Raw genomic sequence first — 17,317 nt, 5'->3', positions numbered from 1 at the left:
AAAAGTGTAGACCACCAACCTGCCAAGGGACTACAGAAGTAAATGAGCTTATGGCCACAGTCCTGCATATTTGGACGTTTATAATTATAAATGTGCACTGTCCCTATTTTAAATAAATAAATAAGGTTGCTTAATGTCGTTTTGTCATTTTGGTGAGATAGTTGGTGGTATTTTTTTTTTGTTGATACAAGTGTACAATGCAGTGGATTTGAACTGTTTTTGATTGCCAAGTTGTTATTGTTTGTGGTTTAATTAGGGTCTTAAAAGCAGTGGTTTTCTGTTTTTGTTTTTTTCTGGGCTATTTTTATATATATAGAAGATCTGAAGATGGATTCAAACTTAGATGTACTGATTTATCAGGTCTTCCTTCATTCTTCCAGCCACAGTAATTATGTAGCCTGGGTATAAAAGTATTAAAAAAAATGAATTTGAATTGACGGTTTACAAATAAAGATTGACTGACTGATTGATATTGGGAGTTATGTTTTTGATGTTCTGATTTTGAGTGTGACAGAGGCAGCACTTGATTTGTATCTGAGTAAAATGTACTATCTGTAGATGTGTGTAAATCATGGTATTTCATCAGCTAAATATTGACCTTCTGCATGTTTGACCAGGGTCCACTGTGTGTTGGTTTTGCTTTATGTAAAGCATAGCATCCTCCATAGAGGATGAGGAAGGGCAAAAGGAAAAATCGCACACCAGTCGCATCTCAAAGGCCTTTGATAGGCATCCTTATTGAAGGACTCGACATGCCGTCCCTTGGTGCTTTTGATGATGCTGATTAACTTCGGCATGGTGCTATCTGTTCCTGATGATCAACGCTGTCAAATGTGTCAAATTACCCAAATTGATATTGACAAAATCATTTGATATCCATTACCTATGGATAAAGATTTAGATTGTGTTTTAAAACATTTATCAACATTAAGAATTGTACACTAAAAACATTGTTCACAGGTTAAACAGTTCTAAAATGTGTCCACCTCTTACGAGCATAGGTGGAGTCTTAAGGTTAACTAATCTGTAGCCTTCAGGCAGAGCTCATGGCCTTTAACAGCTGAGTATGGGTAGATCCCATGGTGCGTGGTGCATGCCGATTGTGAACTTGTTATCTAATAAAGACAAATACTTAAATTGTCTGTCATAAGGTTTTACATTTCAGGAAAATATTAAAATCTCATCATCAAACCTGTAAAAATAAGCCTTAATGAACGTTATTGACACGATGCATGTAAAACGTGTTTCTTACCAGCAGAAAGCCTCCCATTCTTTGTTTAAAACTGAATTCTTTTCATAATAAAATCAAATGGGAAAATGAGAAGATGAAAAAATAATAACTGTGTGTTATCCATTTGGTTCAAAGACCTAAATAAACCTATTTATTTGAGTGATGGTGAATCAGAAAACAAGCTTAATATAAGAGTTGGAAGTGACACACTGATGTTTTAAATGTATCCTGGATAATTTGTTCTTAATACTCATGTTGTACACTTTTTTTTATATCTCAGCTCATTATCACATTGCAGTTGTGTAGAAACTGACCTCTTCTAAGCCTTTTACTCTTTATGCACCTAGTGAAGTTTGGCAATTCATTCTGCAGTTTACAATCTGTTTCCAGGTCAATTTAGTGTACATTTGTTAAGTAAGTGTTATTTTCGCTATAAACTTCAGTGATGATATGAAGTTTCATTGAAGTCCAATGTTTGAACAAATCACTAGCAGATTTGACTCATAGATCTATTTCAATCCAAAACGTGTTTTGTAAATTAATCTCTCCTACTCTTCTTTCTGCATCTTGTCCCATCTCCCCCATCCCATTTCAAGCCCAGCACAGTTTAGCAGATGGCTGTTCCGTCATGAGCCCGGGTCTGCTGAAGATTTCTGCCTGTTAAAAGGAAGTTTTTTCCTGCCACGCTATGACGGATTAAGCTGGGCTCTTGTAATATAGCCATAAGTAAGGTAAGCAAGGTCTTGTTACCTGCTCTTTAGTTAAAGGGATACTTCACGTATTTGCATGAAGCTTTGTATCATTAGAAACATGGTAGTAGTGTTGAATGGTCGTGAATCCAACCCTCATTTTGCCCTGAGACGAGAAAAATATGTTTTTCTTTGCCTGGAAGTTTTCTTCATGTGATGCAATATGACGCTTTTTGCATCACACGAAGTATCCCTTTAATGTTAACAGACAAACAGTAAGGTCCTTTACCTGCGTTTTGTAAAGTGTCTCGAGATAACACCTGTTACGAATTGACGCTATACAAATAAATAAAGATTAAAGATTAAAAGATTAAATTCTCTCTTTGTATTTTCATCTGTAACTCTGTGTTTTTGCTATGGCCTGTCTTGGCCAGGTCTCCCTTAAAAAAATAGTTAAAAGCTAAATAATAAAAGGTTAAATATACTCAACAAAAATATAAACGCAACACTTTTGTTTTTGCTCCCATTTGTCATGAGATGGACTCAAAGATCTAAAATTCATTCCAGATACACAATATTACCATTTCTCTCAAACATTGTTCATAAATCTGTCTAAATGTGTGATAGTGAGCACTTTTGCTTTGCTGAGACAATCCATCCCACCTCACAGGTGTGCCACATCAAGATGCTCATCAGACACCATGATTAGTGCATAGGTGTACCTTAGACTGTCCACAATAAAAGGCCACCCTGAAATGTGCAGTTTTTGCTTTATTGAGGGTCTGGGGACTCAGAACCAGTCAGTATCTGGTGTGACCACCATTTGCCTCATGCAGTGCAACACATCTTCTTCGCATAGAGTTTATCAGATTGTCAATTGTGGCCTGTGGAATGTTGGTCCACTCCTCTTCAATGGCTGTGCGAAGTTGCTGGATATTAGTGGGAACTGGTACGCGCTGTCGTATACGCCGGTCAAGCACATCCCAAACATGCTCAATGGGTGACATGTCCGGTGAGTATGCTGGCCATGCAAGAACTGGGACATTTTCAGCTTCCAAGAATTGTGTACAGATCCTTGCAACATGGGGCCGTGCATTATCTTGCTGAAACATGAGGTGATGTTCATGGATGTATGGCACAACAATGGGCCTCAGGATCTCATCACGGTATCTCTGTGCATTCAAAATGCCATCAATAAAATGCACCTGTGTTCTTCGTCCATAACAGATGCCTGCCCATACCATAACCCCACCACCACCATGGGCCACTCGATCCACAACATTGACATCAGCAAAGCGCTCACCCACACGACGCCACACACGCTGTCTGCCATCTGCCCTGAACAATGTAAACCGAGATTCATCCGTGAAGAGAACACCTCTCCAACGTGCCAGACGCCATCGAATGTGAGCATTTGCCCACTCAAGTCTGTTACGGCGACGATCTGGAGTCAGGTTAAGACCCCGATGAGGACGACGAGCATGCAGTTGAGCTTCCCTGAGACGGTTTCTGACAGTTTGTGCAGAAATTCTTTGGTTATGCAAACCAATTGTTTCAGCAGCTGTCTGAGTAGCTGGTCTCAGACGATCTTGGAGGTGAACCTGCTGGATGTGGAGGTCCTGGGCTGGTGTGGTTACACGTGGTCTGCGGTTGTGAGGCCGGTTGGATGTACTGCCATATTCTCTGAAACGCCTTTGGAGACGGCTTATGGTGGAGAAATGAACATTCAATGCCCGAGCAACAGATCTGGTTGACATTCCTGCTGTCAGCATGCCAATTGCACGCTCCCTTAATGCTTGCGCCATCTGTGGCATTTTGCTGTGAGACAAAACTGCACATTTCAGAGTGGCCTTTTATTGTGGGCAGTATAAGGTACACCTGTGCACTAATCATGGTGTCTGATGAGCATCTTGATGTGGCACACCTGTGAGGTGGGATGGATTGTCTCAGCAAAGCAAAAGTGCTCACTATCACACATTTAGACAGATTTATGAACAATGTTTGAGAGAAATGGTAATATTGTGTATCTGGAATGAATTTTAGATCTTTGAGTCCATCTCATGACAAATGGGAGCAAAAACAAAAGTGTTGCGTTTATATTTTTGTTGAGTGTAATAATAAAAGTGATTTCCCGGTTTAAGAATTCAGCACTAGTCACGGCTTCTGCGAGTGTAATTACTTCTAAAGAAGGTAAAGTGAAGACCATGGTGGCCCCTGTGTCCTTGGCTGCACCGGGGTGGGAAAATAAATCCTGAGCCAATCTCATTCACATTACATTCATTACACATTGCACTTGACAGACAGTAAATTCATTACCAACTCCAGTAAAAATGGTCTGTAAACAGCGACAGAAAGGAAATCCTTACTTCAGAGCAAACTTTGGTTTGAATTTGAGTTGGCCAGAGTGCCACACCAGTCCAACTGTTACCATTAGAAAGGACTCTTGATAATGAGCATTGGTCTCTGTGTGATGCTACCAACATCAGATAATTGGTTTCAAGAGAAAGATACAATAACAGTCTAATTATTTTTTATCTGCAGCAGATCCGAGGACTGATTCTGTGTAAAAGTGTCATTTGAATCCTCGTTACCTTTAGGAGTCATAACAGGGCTGGTAGCAATAGCGGAGAGCAATGAAGTATGGGTAAAGTGTTGTGAGTGTGAATGAAATACAAATTCGATTCCATTCAGCAGGACAGAGTTTGCAATAAATACACACCCAAATGAATAAAGGCCACAATCACTTTAGGCTTAGTTGCGAGCAAACAAATTAATTATTTATGAACAATGAATATTGCATATTGCTCTCAAAATTGTTGTTGCCTCTCCTTCATAAGCCAGCAGATTTGATTTACAGGGCTGGTTGTTCACTTCCATGGAAGCTGAATTTTAATCACATTTTCTACGTCAGCACACAGAGAAGAGAGAAGCAGCCAACAGAGCAGTGGATATTTATGACTGAAAATGATGAAACATTTATAATGAATGTTTTCTTGAGTGATATGTTTTAAATTATTTACATCTAAATTCTCTTGAGACACAACATAAACATGATCCATCCATAGGACACCGAAAAATACAGGCTTTGTACCTCAAAGGCAGCCGAGTTTATGTTTCTATCACCCGAGGTCAACAAACTCTGTGTCTCCAGCAGCATCGCAACATGTTGTGTTGCTTATTTTTTTCACCAACAATGATTTCTGATGTGCCCACTTTATAAAGAAATCGTGTGGTCAAACAAAACTTGAAACAGCCGCTGTGTAACCATCGGCCATGTTTCTATTTTGTGCTGTGATTCACATGTAGGCTAATAATGGTTCCATCATCTGCACCTCAGATTTTCTTTTTCAGTTGGTTTACAACAAAACAAAAGACCAAATGCATGCTGTCTTTTATGCCTGGCATGAATTCAATCTGGCTTTAATAGCACCAAAGATACGTATGAATATATGAGCAAACACTGGGGGCTGATATACTGTATAAAGCAAAAAGAGAAATCATCAATAGTTATTCAATCCACTTCTCTTTTTAAAATGAAAAATAGTTCAGTAAATAGCAGCATTTTAACAGCAGACTCTTATATTCTGTATGCAAATAATACTCATGCTTCTTTGTGTTTGTACAACATTGCCCATACAGACAAAGGTTTACCTTTCCATCCATCCCTCCATCTTCTGTACACGTTCGGGGTCATGGGAGGCAGCACATCCTCGTGTTATTTGAAAACTGGAGGGGGTCGAACAGGAACCGGTCACCAATCTAATACAGTGCTAACACATATGAAGGGAAGGACAACAGCTTTGGAACCTATTTGGAGTTGCCGCTTCAGCTAACCTGAAGATGACTGGACAGGAGAGAGCTAATTGAGCAGCCAGAGAAAAGCCCACACAGACACTTTGAGAACATGTGTTCACCACAAATACAAACTCCAGATGGCACTGGCACTCTCAGACTCCAGGCCTGTCTTCATAATGTGTCATTCTAGGCTTATAATAATCGAAACAGACTGAAATGAATACTAATGCTTCTATATATCCAAAAAGGAAACTAGACCATCAGATAAAGGGCTCTCTACCTCTATTTAATAACTTTGAATGTGTGCAACTCTTGGTACCTGGTTGGTCACAGACAAAGCCAGAATTTTAATTTTTTTTTTTAAATATATTTTTCAACCACAGAATACGACTTAAGCATGTACACAACAAGATCAGCAAGATGCAAGAAATTTTTTAAGGCACCAAAACTGGTACAGAACGGACGTTCATCACAGCAGCTTTCAGTTATAGCGAGCTCCTGGATGTTTGGCTACATGAAGTCGCAAATGGCTATTAACACGCCTGCTCTTTAGCGACAGCTAGGCAACGAAGAAGGACTCTATCAAAGCTTTTGCACGACAGTGCTGATGGGAACAATGCAACTGAAAGCTTCTGCCTGTACTGTAAAATCAAAACAAGGTGATGATGGAGGCTAAAATGTCCAGCATTAAAAAGCCCTGAGGATATTGTTTATAATTCTCTGTGTGATAACAACTTCAAGGAAAACCAGTTTTACAACATACATAGAATTTTCATCCATGGCGCACAACACAATACATAAACCAGTTCAGCTTTAATATTTCATAAGAGGGTAAAGGAATATAAGGTTAACAGATTATTTTTCACTCGCTTTTATCTTTCCGAACAAAGAAGTCTGCTTTTAGATCAATAGAAACTGATATACGGCAACAAACTCCGCTTGTCTCGACTGAACATCAGTCAAATATTGCTGCAGGAAAGGCGTGACAGCAGAAGCCAAAATATATCCAAAAAGACAGAGCCTCGGGGAGTGATCTCTTTGCAATGTGTCAGTAAATTTTAGGAGTGAGATACCGTACTTCATGGCAGGTGATGGATAAGCATTCAACTCGATGCTTTTTCTTTTTTTCAAACATGGATAAAGCTGACATTGGATTTTGCTGTGACCTCAATGAAGAAAGCTTTGTTCATCATAAACACTGTGATCACGAATCTCACAAAGCTTCGCGGCTCAATAATGCTGTGGATCAAAGCCTGACGAGTTTTTACAACTTCAAATACATAATTTATAACAAAATATTCACATAAATTCCAACTTTACACCTGCTAAACTTCCTGCATTTGTGATCAATTATTAAATAGAAAACCTCAGCTTCAAGCTTTTTTCATGTACTGTGAGAGTGTCTGGTGGAGTTCATTGGTCTTTCAAGGCCTATTTTATTCATCCTTTGATTAAGTGGGCTTTTGGGGAGTAATGTGAGCCTACTTTAACATGCTCTGCCAACATTTCAAATATTCATGATGTTGTAAGTTCTGCAGTAACAGAAAACTGTTTCACCGAGTTTGTTGAAACCTCATCATCCGCTAGTCGGAATTTTTTTTTTTGAAATTCTCACCCAAAGCAACACCTGGGACGTGATCGTCTTTTGATAAACAGCTGATGCACACAGTAAAAAGGAGGGAAATTCAGCAACACACTCCCTTTCATTGTGTTCTGTGTCTGCAGAGGCTCCAGTTAACAGTCCAAGCAACTGAGGCTGAGCAACTCACTATAATGTTTTTGAGTTTGAATTCTCACGTACCTGTAGATTTTATGACAATCATCTCGAAACATAAATCGTCCTGCTGAGAGCATTAAGAAAAAAGAATCTTGCTAGAAGCTAAGATGAACATCATATGATAAAAAAAGGATACCTGTCAGCATGTGTAACACCAGCATATTAGAATGTTGGAAGAAAATTAAAAATACCTAAAAAGTGTAGGCGGATAAAACATTTCAATCATCTTTGGCTTTTCTCTCTAAGTATGTACTTATTTCCTATCATCATTTATCACATTTTCCGGCAGTCGTGTAATTGCCGGGCGTGCATCCAACACAGTAGACGTATAGGCTGATAATAGATGTGAAACAAGAAGAGATACTGGGACATAAAAGGGGACATAAATGCAGAAGTTGTTTCAATATAGGATTTGGCATTTTGACAGGCGGCACCGTAATTAGGAGCGATAATTCAAAACCTGATTACTTTGATTCTTTGATCTCTTTTAACACGAGAGCAGCTAATAAGCCCACTTGTACCTTGACTGCGTTTTTTTTCCTTACGAGACAGAAATAGCTGAGAGGAGGGAAGGATCACATCAAGGCCCTACAGTGCATTTGTGTAACATATATTGAAAGCAATGTTTTAAGAATGACTTAACATGTAATCCTTTTTAGAAATGCAATCTTAAAAATAGATTTTTTGTTACTTTGGATTTTTACGTCCTTGACAGCCTCGTATATGTTTGTTTTTAAAGGCTTTATTATCATCGTTATTCAAATACACTGAAGTGTGTTTATTCCTGCAAAGGCACCCAAGCTTGTTTTCGAGCGTATGAGAGTGTTCACCTCTCTGATATGTGCGTCTAAGGCGTGTAGAGTGTCTGGGGTTTGTGTGTGTCGACATGATCTCTTGAGAGCAGAGCCAAGCAGAACTGTTATGTGGAGTGGGGGCCTAATTGTGCTGTGACGCAGGTTCAATGTGCTGCCCTCAGCATTGCTGACCGAACACTTCTAATGGGACACGCAGGTGCCAAAGAACACAAGGAGGGCTGCTTAATAAATAGATAATCACATCGGTTCCCCTCCTCCTCCTCCTCTCAGGTTAATTAAAGCCCGCTCAGGCTGGTCTTCATTAAAGAGCGGGGGCAGCATCGCTCTCGCTATAGGCGGCTGACCGCATTGACACCTGAATGTGTTTCACTCCTACAAGGTTTCACTGATTGTTCTGTTGTTATCATAAGTGGTTCTCAAAGCGGTGTGGAGCTGGAGATGCGATGCGAGTGCCTCCCTGGAGGAGAGTATGGTTGAAGGAAGCAGTCTGCAATGAGTTACACTAACCGTCTGCATACTAATGGGTGAGCCAGCGACGAGAGACGGAGAGGTTGACAACAGATTTAACATCTCAGTGAGCGGATGAGGATGGTGCAAGCTGGCAGCTCTCGTCTTCTCCCTCTCCCTTCTCTACACCCCTGTCTTCACTCAGTTGGCCTCGTTGGTGATGACGGTGGTGGTGGCAGAGAGGCGGTGGCGACGGTGGCAGCAGCGGGCCAGCTGGCGTCCTGTCGGAAGGACAGGTTGGGAGGGCAGCCAGCACGGGCTGTCAGGGGCCTGCCAGGGCAGCCCAGGAACTCTCCGATCTGCTCTGTGTGAAGCAATAACAGGGACCACACACACACACACACACACACACACACACGAGATTACTATACAGCAGAAAAGATATTCTTAAAAGACTAGATTAAGTTTCCTACCCTTTAACCTCTACTTTTAGCTCGTCTCTACACGCTCACGCTAAGGCCTCAGAGCCAAAGCAGCATAACACAGATTTGAACAACTCCAGTAGAACTGCATGATCAGCACTTTGTTTGTGGGATGCTTTGGAATAGGTATACAATTTTAACTTTGATTTTGGCCAGGCATTGCCTGTTTGTAAAAAGACAAGTAGGTGTAGCAGAGTAGGTAGTGAAAGGAGATGGAGGCAGTGTTGACATGTATGAAAATACGCACAATGGTGTCTTAACAACACAATCAACTCTTAATAAAGTTTGTAGTGGTGTTGTTAATGTTTTGAACCTATGGAACTACGGGAATCAGATGTGTCCAGTTACAACACATTGTTTTGTTGGGGGTTTTTTCACCTTCAAAAGTTCCTTCTACACATGAGCTTGTTTTTAATGCATTATTATTATTAACAGCTTTATTTGTAAAGGGACCATGTATAATATTAAACAAATGTTGCCATTTGATGTATTGCACCAGAGTTAGCTCAGAGCTAACATGTACGGTACATGTAGACATGTACAGTCTATACTCAGAAATACCCTCCCTGCAACCCCTGTAACGCCTATCTACCAAGGTGACATTAGCCTAGTGGTTAGTGTGCATGCTATATGTACGGAGGCTATAGTTCTCCAAGTAGGCGACGCAGGTACATATCCGACCTCTGGCTCCTTTCCAGCATGCCATTCTCCACTTTCTCGCTTTCCATTTTATGACTCTTTCCACTGTCCTGTCTCTAAAATAAAGGCATAAAAAGCCCCAAAATAAACCTTGATGTGTGTCCCCTCTCTCAGGCTGATAACAACACCTGTAAAACTGACTGCTGCAAGTTGCATGAACACAAAAGCATGCTGTTTATAAAACTTCGATCATTTTTCCCTTAAAGAAATGAAAGAAACAGCTTTTACCGTGTTTATAATCTCAAGGCCCTGACACACCAAGCACACTGCAAAGAACAAGTGGCAACGAAGGCCGCCTGTTGTGTCACCTCACGCCGCCTTTTGACTTGGCCAAAGAGTTAATAACAATACATAATTCTCCATGCTAGCAGGCAGCAGTAGACCATGGTTATGATACCAGAAGACCATTTCCACATCGCTGTTGCGCACCACTTGGCACTGGTGTTGTCAGCCCTCGGTCTTATCGTGGAAAAAGATGGGGAAGAGCATGAATATTACAGCATTTTCAAGGGGATTTCCCGTATATGTGTCGAGAGCTGGAGATAAATAAAACCACTGAATAGCCAATCAGAGAGACTCAGGCCCCTCCAACCAGCCGGTGTCCAATATTATTTTCACAGAAATAATGTACTTGACACTTAGCAAGGCATTGAGAGTAAGTGCTGTCAGATGGGGCCCCATAAGGAAGGTTTCCTACTGTCATTGCAAAATGTGCACATTTTGAGGCAATGCTGTGGTTTAAAGTTTGCATATTGAATCGGCTGAAGGGGGTGGTATGTCCGGAACACCGCAAACTCCACAAACTCCACAAACTCCACATTTGTGAAGCTGGGTCATGATTTGTGAAGCTGTCATTGGAGTGCAAATAAATAAAGCATCAACTTATAGGTAGATTTTGACTAAATCTTGACATAAGCCTGAATTTTAAAAAAAGTAAAAGTTTATTTCATAACAACAGCCCACCTGCAGCACTTTCAAATTTCAAAATCCTTAGTTTAGAAAATAAGCATTGCAAATATTGGCTAATAAGCACAAACTAAATCTTTTGAAATATTTGGTCTCAGATCCAAGAATACAACATAAAATGTTTAATATGCAATATAACAGAAAACATCACGTAGAAATAGACCCGATGAGCAGAAGTGTGGAAATATTCTCCAAATCATATCATATTTTTAAACTTGCTATAATATTCCACATTCATGTTCACACACTCACTCAGACATCCTTCTGTCTCTCTTGTCATTTATTATGTTTGCCAAACTTCTGCTGTCTGTCTGCATCATCCCACGTATGTCTGCCTGTCTGTGTTTCTGTCCGTCTGTGTGTCTCTCTCCATTAATAGGCTGGTGTGTAGTGAGGCTCAGCAGACATTACATGCGCCATCTATTTGCCAGATGTTATTGCTTACACGGTGGCGATTTCATAAGGTGCTGTGACAATTTCATTAACTTTGGTGGGGAAATCAGGAAGAGATGGAGAAAATTGAAAGAGGCAAAGGCAGTTTCGGGATGTGAATTGTGTTACATTAACAGGATGGGGAGGGGATACATCTATGTGGAATTACTGAGCACAATAGACACGGCAGAGCCTCTCTCCTCTATTTTAATGAGATATGCTCGGCTCATGCTACCTGTAGTCCTGGGCTGTAGGTAAATGAAAACGCACCGGGATGGCATGCTGAATTGTTACTGACAAGAGCCTTGATCTGTTAGCAACGCTGCTGATTCTCATATCTGCTCCAGTATGGATTCAAATTTTCAAATCAAGAGACGTCTGATCATATCATACATATCCCATTTCAGGAGTATATTGTACTCTCAGAGTTAGCTGGTAGGAGGGCTTGGAGAGGAGACAGATTGCAGCTGGAGCTCAGCAGTCACATGGTTAATGGGCTTTCATTGAAAGCACACCGAGGGTTGATAGCCTTCCCTGATCACATTAGTCACATATCGATCAAGCCCCTCTGTCTGCTCGGTAAAGGTGAACACGTAAGACATAATCCCGTTTGCAGCTCTTTCCCTCCCAACCACTCGCCCAGATGGAGAGGTATCGATGATAAGAGTTCCTATCTGTTTGCATCTAATGTTTCCCTAGAAGAGCTGCTTGCAAGCTGCCTTTGTTCAGCCGGTATCTAAACTTACAGTATTCAATGTTTTTTTCTGAAGATCAGAACTGCAAAAGTAAGTTGTTGTCTGTGTCTTTACCACTTACAGTTGAAATATAACTACTGAATAAACACACACAGATTTGCATATATAAATGTGCATAAAGACAGTGTTTTTGACAGCAGTCGTTTGATGCTGAAGCACATGAAGAGATAAAGAGGGAATCATCAAAAAGCAGGATGTTTTTTCTCAGTGTCCAGCGTTGCATAATTCATCGCTGGTCAAATTTGACAACTTCTTATCTTTCCCTTTCCTTTAGTTGAGGAAACAATGCTGCGACTTTTTCCTTCACGGCTGCATTGTCTTTAGCTGCTGCAGGAGAGTGCGGAGCCTAATTTCCATTTTTCGTTCTCGGGCGGCATTAGCATACATTCCTTCACACCGTAGTAAAGAAAGGGATGAGGGAGTCAAGGGAGGGGTATCTGGGGTCCTCATCAGATAGGATTAAAGGAGAGAGTCAGCCAGAGCAGAACAGATTTAGGGAGAGACTGGAGGAGACAGCGACAAAGTGCAGGGAAGTATGGAGAAGGAAGGGACGGAGAAAGTCAGAGCAAGAAACCAGAGAGTTGGACCTAGCATATCGTTCCTCTGTAGTACATCTCAACCACTTTATCATAGAGCAGTTCAGTCTCTTTATAAGAGCTTTGTCTGTTGGCTCTTCTTTTTTCAATTGCCACAATCACTATCTTAAAAAGTACATCCTGACTACCAGGGTCACCATATCTCACTGGTTTCTATCAGACCTTCAAGATGAAAGGGTGCGGGGGGGTGACATAAACATGTTTTTTTACCTCCATAGTTCTTCTTTGTACAATGTCTTGTTGCCCTTGTAACGTACATAAGTGAAACTCATGGTCTTTTTGCATTGACAGTAAAACCTGGACAGAACACAATGAAGGAACAATCACACAAAGGACAATGTTTTGCCAGAAGGAGATATTTTTTAAGCAGTCAAAGGCAATGAACAGATGGACAAGTCTTCAAACTTGCGATGTCGTTATAACCAGGGACCTCATGATGAACGGCTCTCAGTTTCAAAGGGTTATTTCCCCAGCACCTGCCATTCTGCCATTTCAGTCAAATTGTGTCAGCTACCAAACTTCTGCCTTTTCTCTATTATCCCCTGGGTCACGTCAATCAAATGGTATTAAAAGTTGTCCCTTTAAAGCACACATCAAATGTCTTTTATCGAAAGCCAGGATGGATAGTTAGCTCTGCTCTTTACAACCTCAGGAACCTGTACTGAAGTGAAAGGTTTGGTTCAAGGTATAACTTAGGGACCCTGCTTCATGAGAAATCTCTACAGACTTTTTCATGTGAAGTTAAAACTAAAAATGCAAAGGAGGTTATCTGGGCTTTCTGCTGCTCTTGAACGTATGGTCTCTCTGCGGCATGAACAAAGACCACAAAGAGATGAAAGAGTGAAAGCCTTAGAAAAAAAAAACAGTGAAATTAGCAGAGAGGCAGGTGGCAATCCGCTAGGGGGTTTAAATCCCCAGTTTCATCACGATATCGATATGATAGTTGCAGATGTCACAAAGTCTTTCACTTTACGATTTTATTCCATTCAAGGGCCTGCGATCAATTTTACACATTGGTATTCATTTAACAACGTTACATTCAACACATTTAAATTTGTTTTGATGATGTTACTGCGGAAATTGTCATGGGGGGGGGGAATGCACTTCCGTAACTGAAAAAACAATTCAGTTGCATTTACTGCAAATTTAGCTGCAGCTACAATACACCGATTTTAAAATCTCTGCATTGACTACCTGTGTGTTTCAGACAAGGTTTTAAAATTACTTCATTGTTTTTTTAAAGCTCTTAATGGTCTTGCTCCCACTTATTTATGTTATTTGCTTTTAACTTGTGAGCCTACAAGAGCCCTCAGCTCTTCTGGAAGTGGTCTTTTAGTTGTTCCAGCGATCCAGCTCGATGGATGGTTACACCTCTGCAATCCGCCACTCCATACATAAACATGAATCCCAATATTTATTTTTAGACAGAACAAATGTAGTGTTCCAAAAATTGGTCCTCTGATTTTGTATTTCCAATTTCATGTAATCTACTTCAGATAAAACTATCCTATTTAGGGGAAAATGTTTTTCAACTGAAGAAATCTAAAAGTTGTGCTAAATATTGACCCTGAAAAAGAAATACTTTTCCTGCTCTGTGATATCACATGGTCTGACCATTCTGAATGCAACAGGTTGTTCGGGTGATAAATATAGTGTTTATGCAGTGATTTATTGCTGTTTTAATGAGGTTAGCTATCAGAACCATAGATCAGAACTCACAGACTGAGTGGTGTCATGCAGCGGGACATGATATTATCTATTCAGCATGTTAATGGCACCAGCCCTTCCTCCCTAAACTTTCATCATCTCTCATCAGTCTCATGCTAGCCCCCTTGGCCTCTTTCTCCTCCTCTCACTGACAAACCGCTTTGATTTATTCTAAATCCCACTCCCGTGCTCCAACTGGATACGTTTGAGCACATCAATTCTAAATAGTCTAAATATGTAATGTTTGGTTTGACAAACCTGGATCAGACAAAGGCTATCTGTTACATTCTGAGTTGTCTAGGGTGTTCAGAAGTAACGATCTAAACTATTAACTAAACCATAAATACCAGGGAGGGAAGAGATGAAGCGCCGGTAGAGGTTATACACAAAAGTATTTATTAACAACAATATTCAAACTCGAACACAAAACAATCCACTCGAAAGGAGGGACGCCAAATTACAATCAACACCTCTCAACAACAACCAGCTCTCAAGACAAAAAAAAACTACACAGAAGATCTCCACACAGATCTTAACACACAGCGCAAAGGCACAATGAAGGCGAGACGGCGAGACGGCGAGACGGCGTCAATCACAGCAGCACACCGCACAGCTCCACTGACTCCTCCTTTATAACCATCACCTGATCGCCTGATTAAAACATGCTGTGCGGCACCTCCAACCTGCAACAAACAGAGAAACACACACACACACACACACACACACACACGTAACACTATAAAAAAAGGTTCACTGGTGTGTTTGACATGAGCTTTATTCCCACAAAGAAGGAACATTTTCTGTTTTTTTAAAACATTCACATTCAAGACAACTTTTTATTTTGATTTCATGCTGTTTGCTTCCATATGCTGAAGGACTTTTTTTTTTTATTTACCAAATTGTGAATTTTAAGTGTCTGGTTTGAGAGTCAGCTACTTAAACTTTGAAGGTATTGATCTCTGCTGGAAAATGGAGAAGAGGAAGGAGTTATTGATTTAAGCAAACAGTTATGTGTTCTTCCTAAGTGAGGGGAAGTTGTATCATAAGATTGACAGACAGATTAAAGGTAGCAGTAAAGCAGGCATTGTACTGAACTCTTTGTACTGTCTCTCTTGCGGTCAGGAGCTTTGAGTAATGATCAAAGACGGACATTGTGGATCTGAATTAGGTGATAGCTTTGAAGCCTTTTGCAGCTGTGCCCCAAGGTGGGGCAGAAAACGCAACATAGAGGGACATCTTGGCGAACTTGCTAAGCTTGCTGTCTATGATCCAGGCCCAGAAATGCAGGAAAACAAATGGATGGGTGGTTAGGTCTGTTTCAGTTTTGACAGGTTTACCATGACGCCCTGTGTTTAACTTATAGTAGGGGCACTAGTATATAATGTTTAGAGAGTAAAGCTGTTTTAATAACATGTTTTTTTATTGTGTCCGTCCCTCTTAGATAAGGCAAAAATTTGGAAAATCCAAAATGGGAAGAAAGAAATCCTTTACCAGCTTGTTATGAAGATATTCAGCACCAAACTTATTTGACAACAAATACCATTTAAAACAAACTTAAGGCTCAGTCTGAAATATGTCTGCACACTTACACGAAAGTGAATGCTTTCCATCCTTTCATGGGCAGACATACTGAATTGTACACTTCTTAATTTACTCGTCTCCTGAGTGCTCCACACTCTGCGGCCCTGGACACTGTGCAGGCAGGTTTTGAAGTGGCAGTGGGCAGTTTGAAAGAGATTTTTAACCTTGTTGAGGTTTATACAATATCTATAAAATAAGAAATACTGTCACAATGACAGTTGGTCCAATACACACGCTGTAGCAATAATAGTGCCAAGCAAAGTACAGACATGACCTTGTGGCTAAGGACTCTCTGTGTTTGCCAGGTGAGATAATCCCATGGAGTGTATTTATCAGATTGAAAGAGACAAGACTTCACTCTCTCTTCCCATCATGGCATCTCAAACCGGAGGCTTCACTTCCACCTACAGCCGGGGGCGAGACAGTCTGTTCAACTTTTAAGTCGACTCTGCTCACACAAAGGGGTCTAAATTAACATTGCTGCGTGAGGTGCAAGGCATATGGATTTGAGCAGGGATTTATCGGAGTGCAGTAAAGTTATCAGTACCGAAGTGTTAGACAGGATAGTTTGCATTCTGGGTGGCGCAGTCAGTCAAAAACTTTATTCATTGCTTTAGAAACACCATAGAATAATTTCAGTCTTACAGAGCTCCACTAACGCAGTGGGGCTGCTTGATATTGGAAAAATATAAAATTGCATTTTTCCATGAAAAACAGATACAGGAAATAACACCACATAAATGCAGTGTGTTTTCATGCACGTGTACACAATAATTAGGAATGATACTTTTGATAAACTCTATTTTCCTCTCACAAAACCAACCCCACTCTGACTTTTAACCGCCTTCATACCTGCCCATGAGACACACTTACGAGACCGCATCGCAAATACACACACAGGAACGCCGGCCATCACAGCAGCTGTTTACCTTTAGACCAACAGACCAAATCTTTTTTGCCAGGGAAACACACGGAATCCCATCAAACAGTAACTTTAAGATTTGTAAATTTACGGTCACCATGTCTGCATTTATGAACACTCATTGATTTAATGAAAGTAAAGTCATCACACAGCCTGCTGTTAACTGGTCTGGCTAGATATCCACATTATAGATGTCCTATGCTAAATGCTAAAGAGACAGCTAAACCACAGAGAAACAAAAGGCTCTACGTATACTAAAAAGAGCAAACCGTCTCCTTTTATCTGTTCATCATACCTGTATAACACATGGGCTGCTGCTTTACCACTATACATTCTTGGACACATCTGCTCCATGACTGGTCCACATATGTTGCCACAGCGTTAACCAGCAGAGGGATGAGTTGCCGCTGATCTGAGAAAGTT

The 17,317-nt window shown here is 40.6% G+C and overlaps 1 protein-coding gene across 1 annotated transcript in view; it reads right to left on the bottom strand.

Moving 5' to 3' along the window:
- Positions 1-434: 434 nt before the first annotated feature.
- Positions 435-17,317, bottom strand: part of dll4 (delta-like 4) — a 250,962-nt gene continuing 234,079 nt past the window's right edge. The window contains exon 11 of the mRNA XM_079367743.1: positions 435-444. Within this exon, the coding sequence (XP_079223869.1) occupies positions 442-444 (3 nt within the window). The 3' untranslated portion in view covers positions 435-441. The remainder of the gene's footprint in view (positions 445-17,317) is intronic.

This window comes from Symphodus melops, assembly GCF_947650265.1.
Source record: "Symphodus melops genome assembly, chromosome: 1".
NCBI lineage: Eukaryota > Metazoa > Chordata > Actinopteri > Labriformes > Labridae > Symphodus > Symphodus melops.
This window is presented reverse-complemented; position numbering and strand designations above follow the sequence as displayed.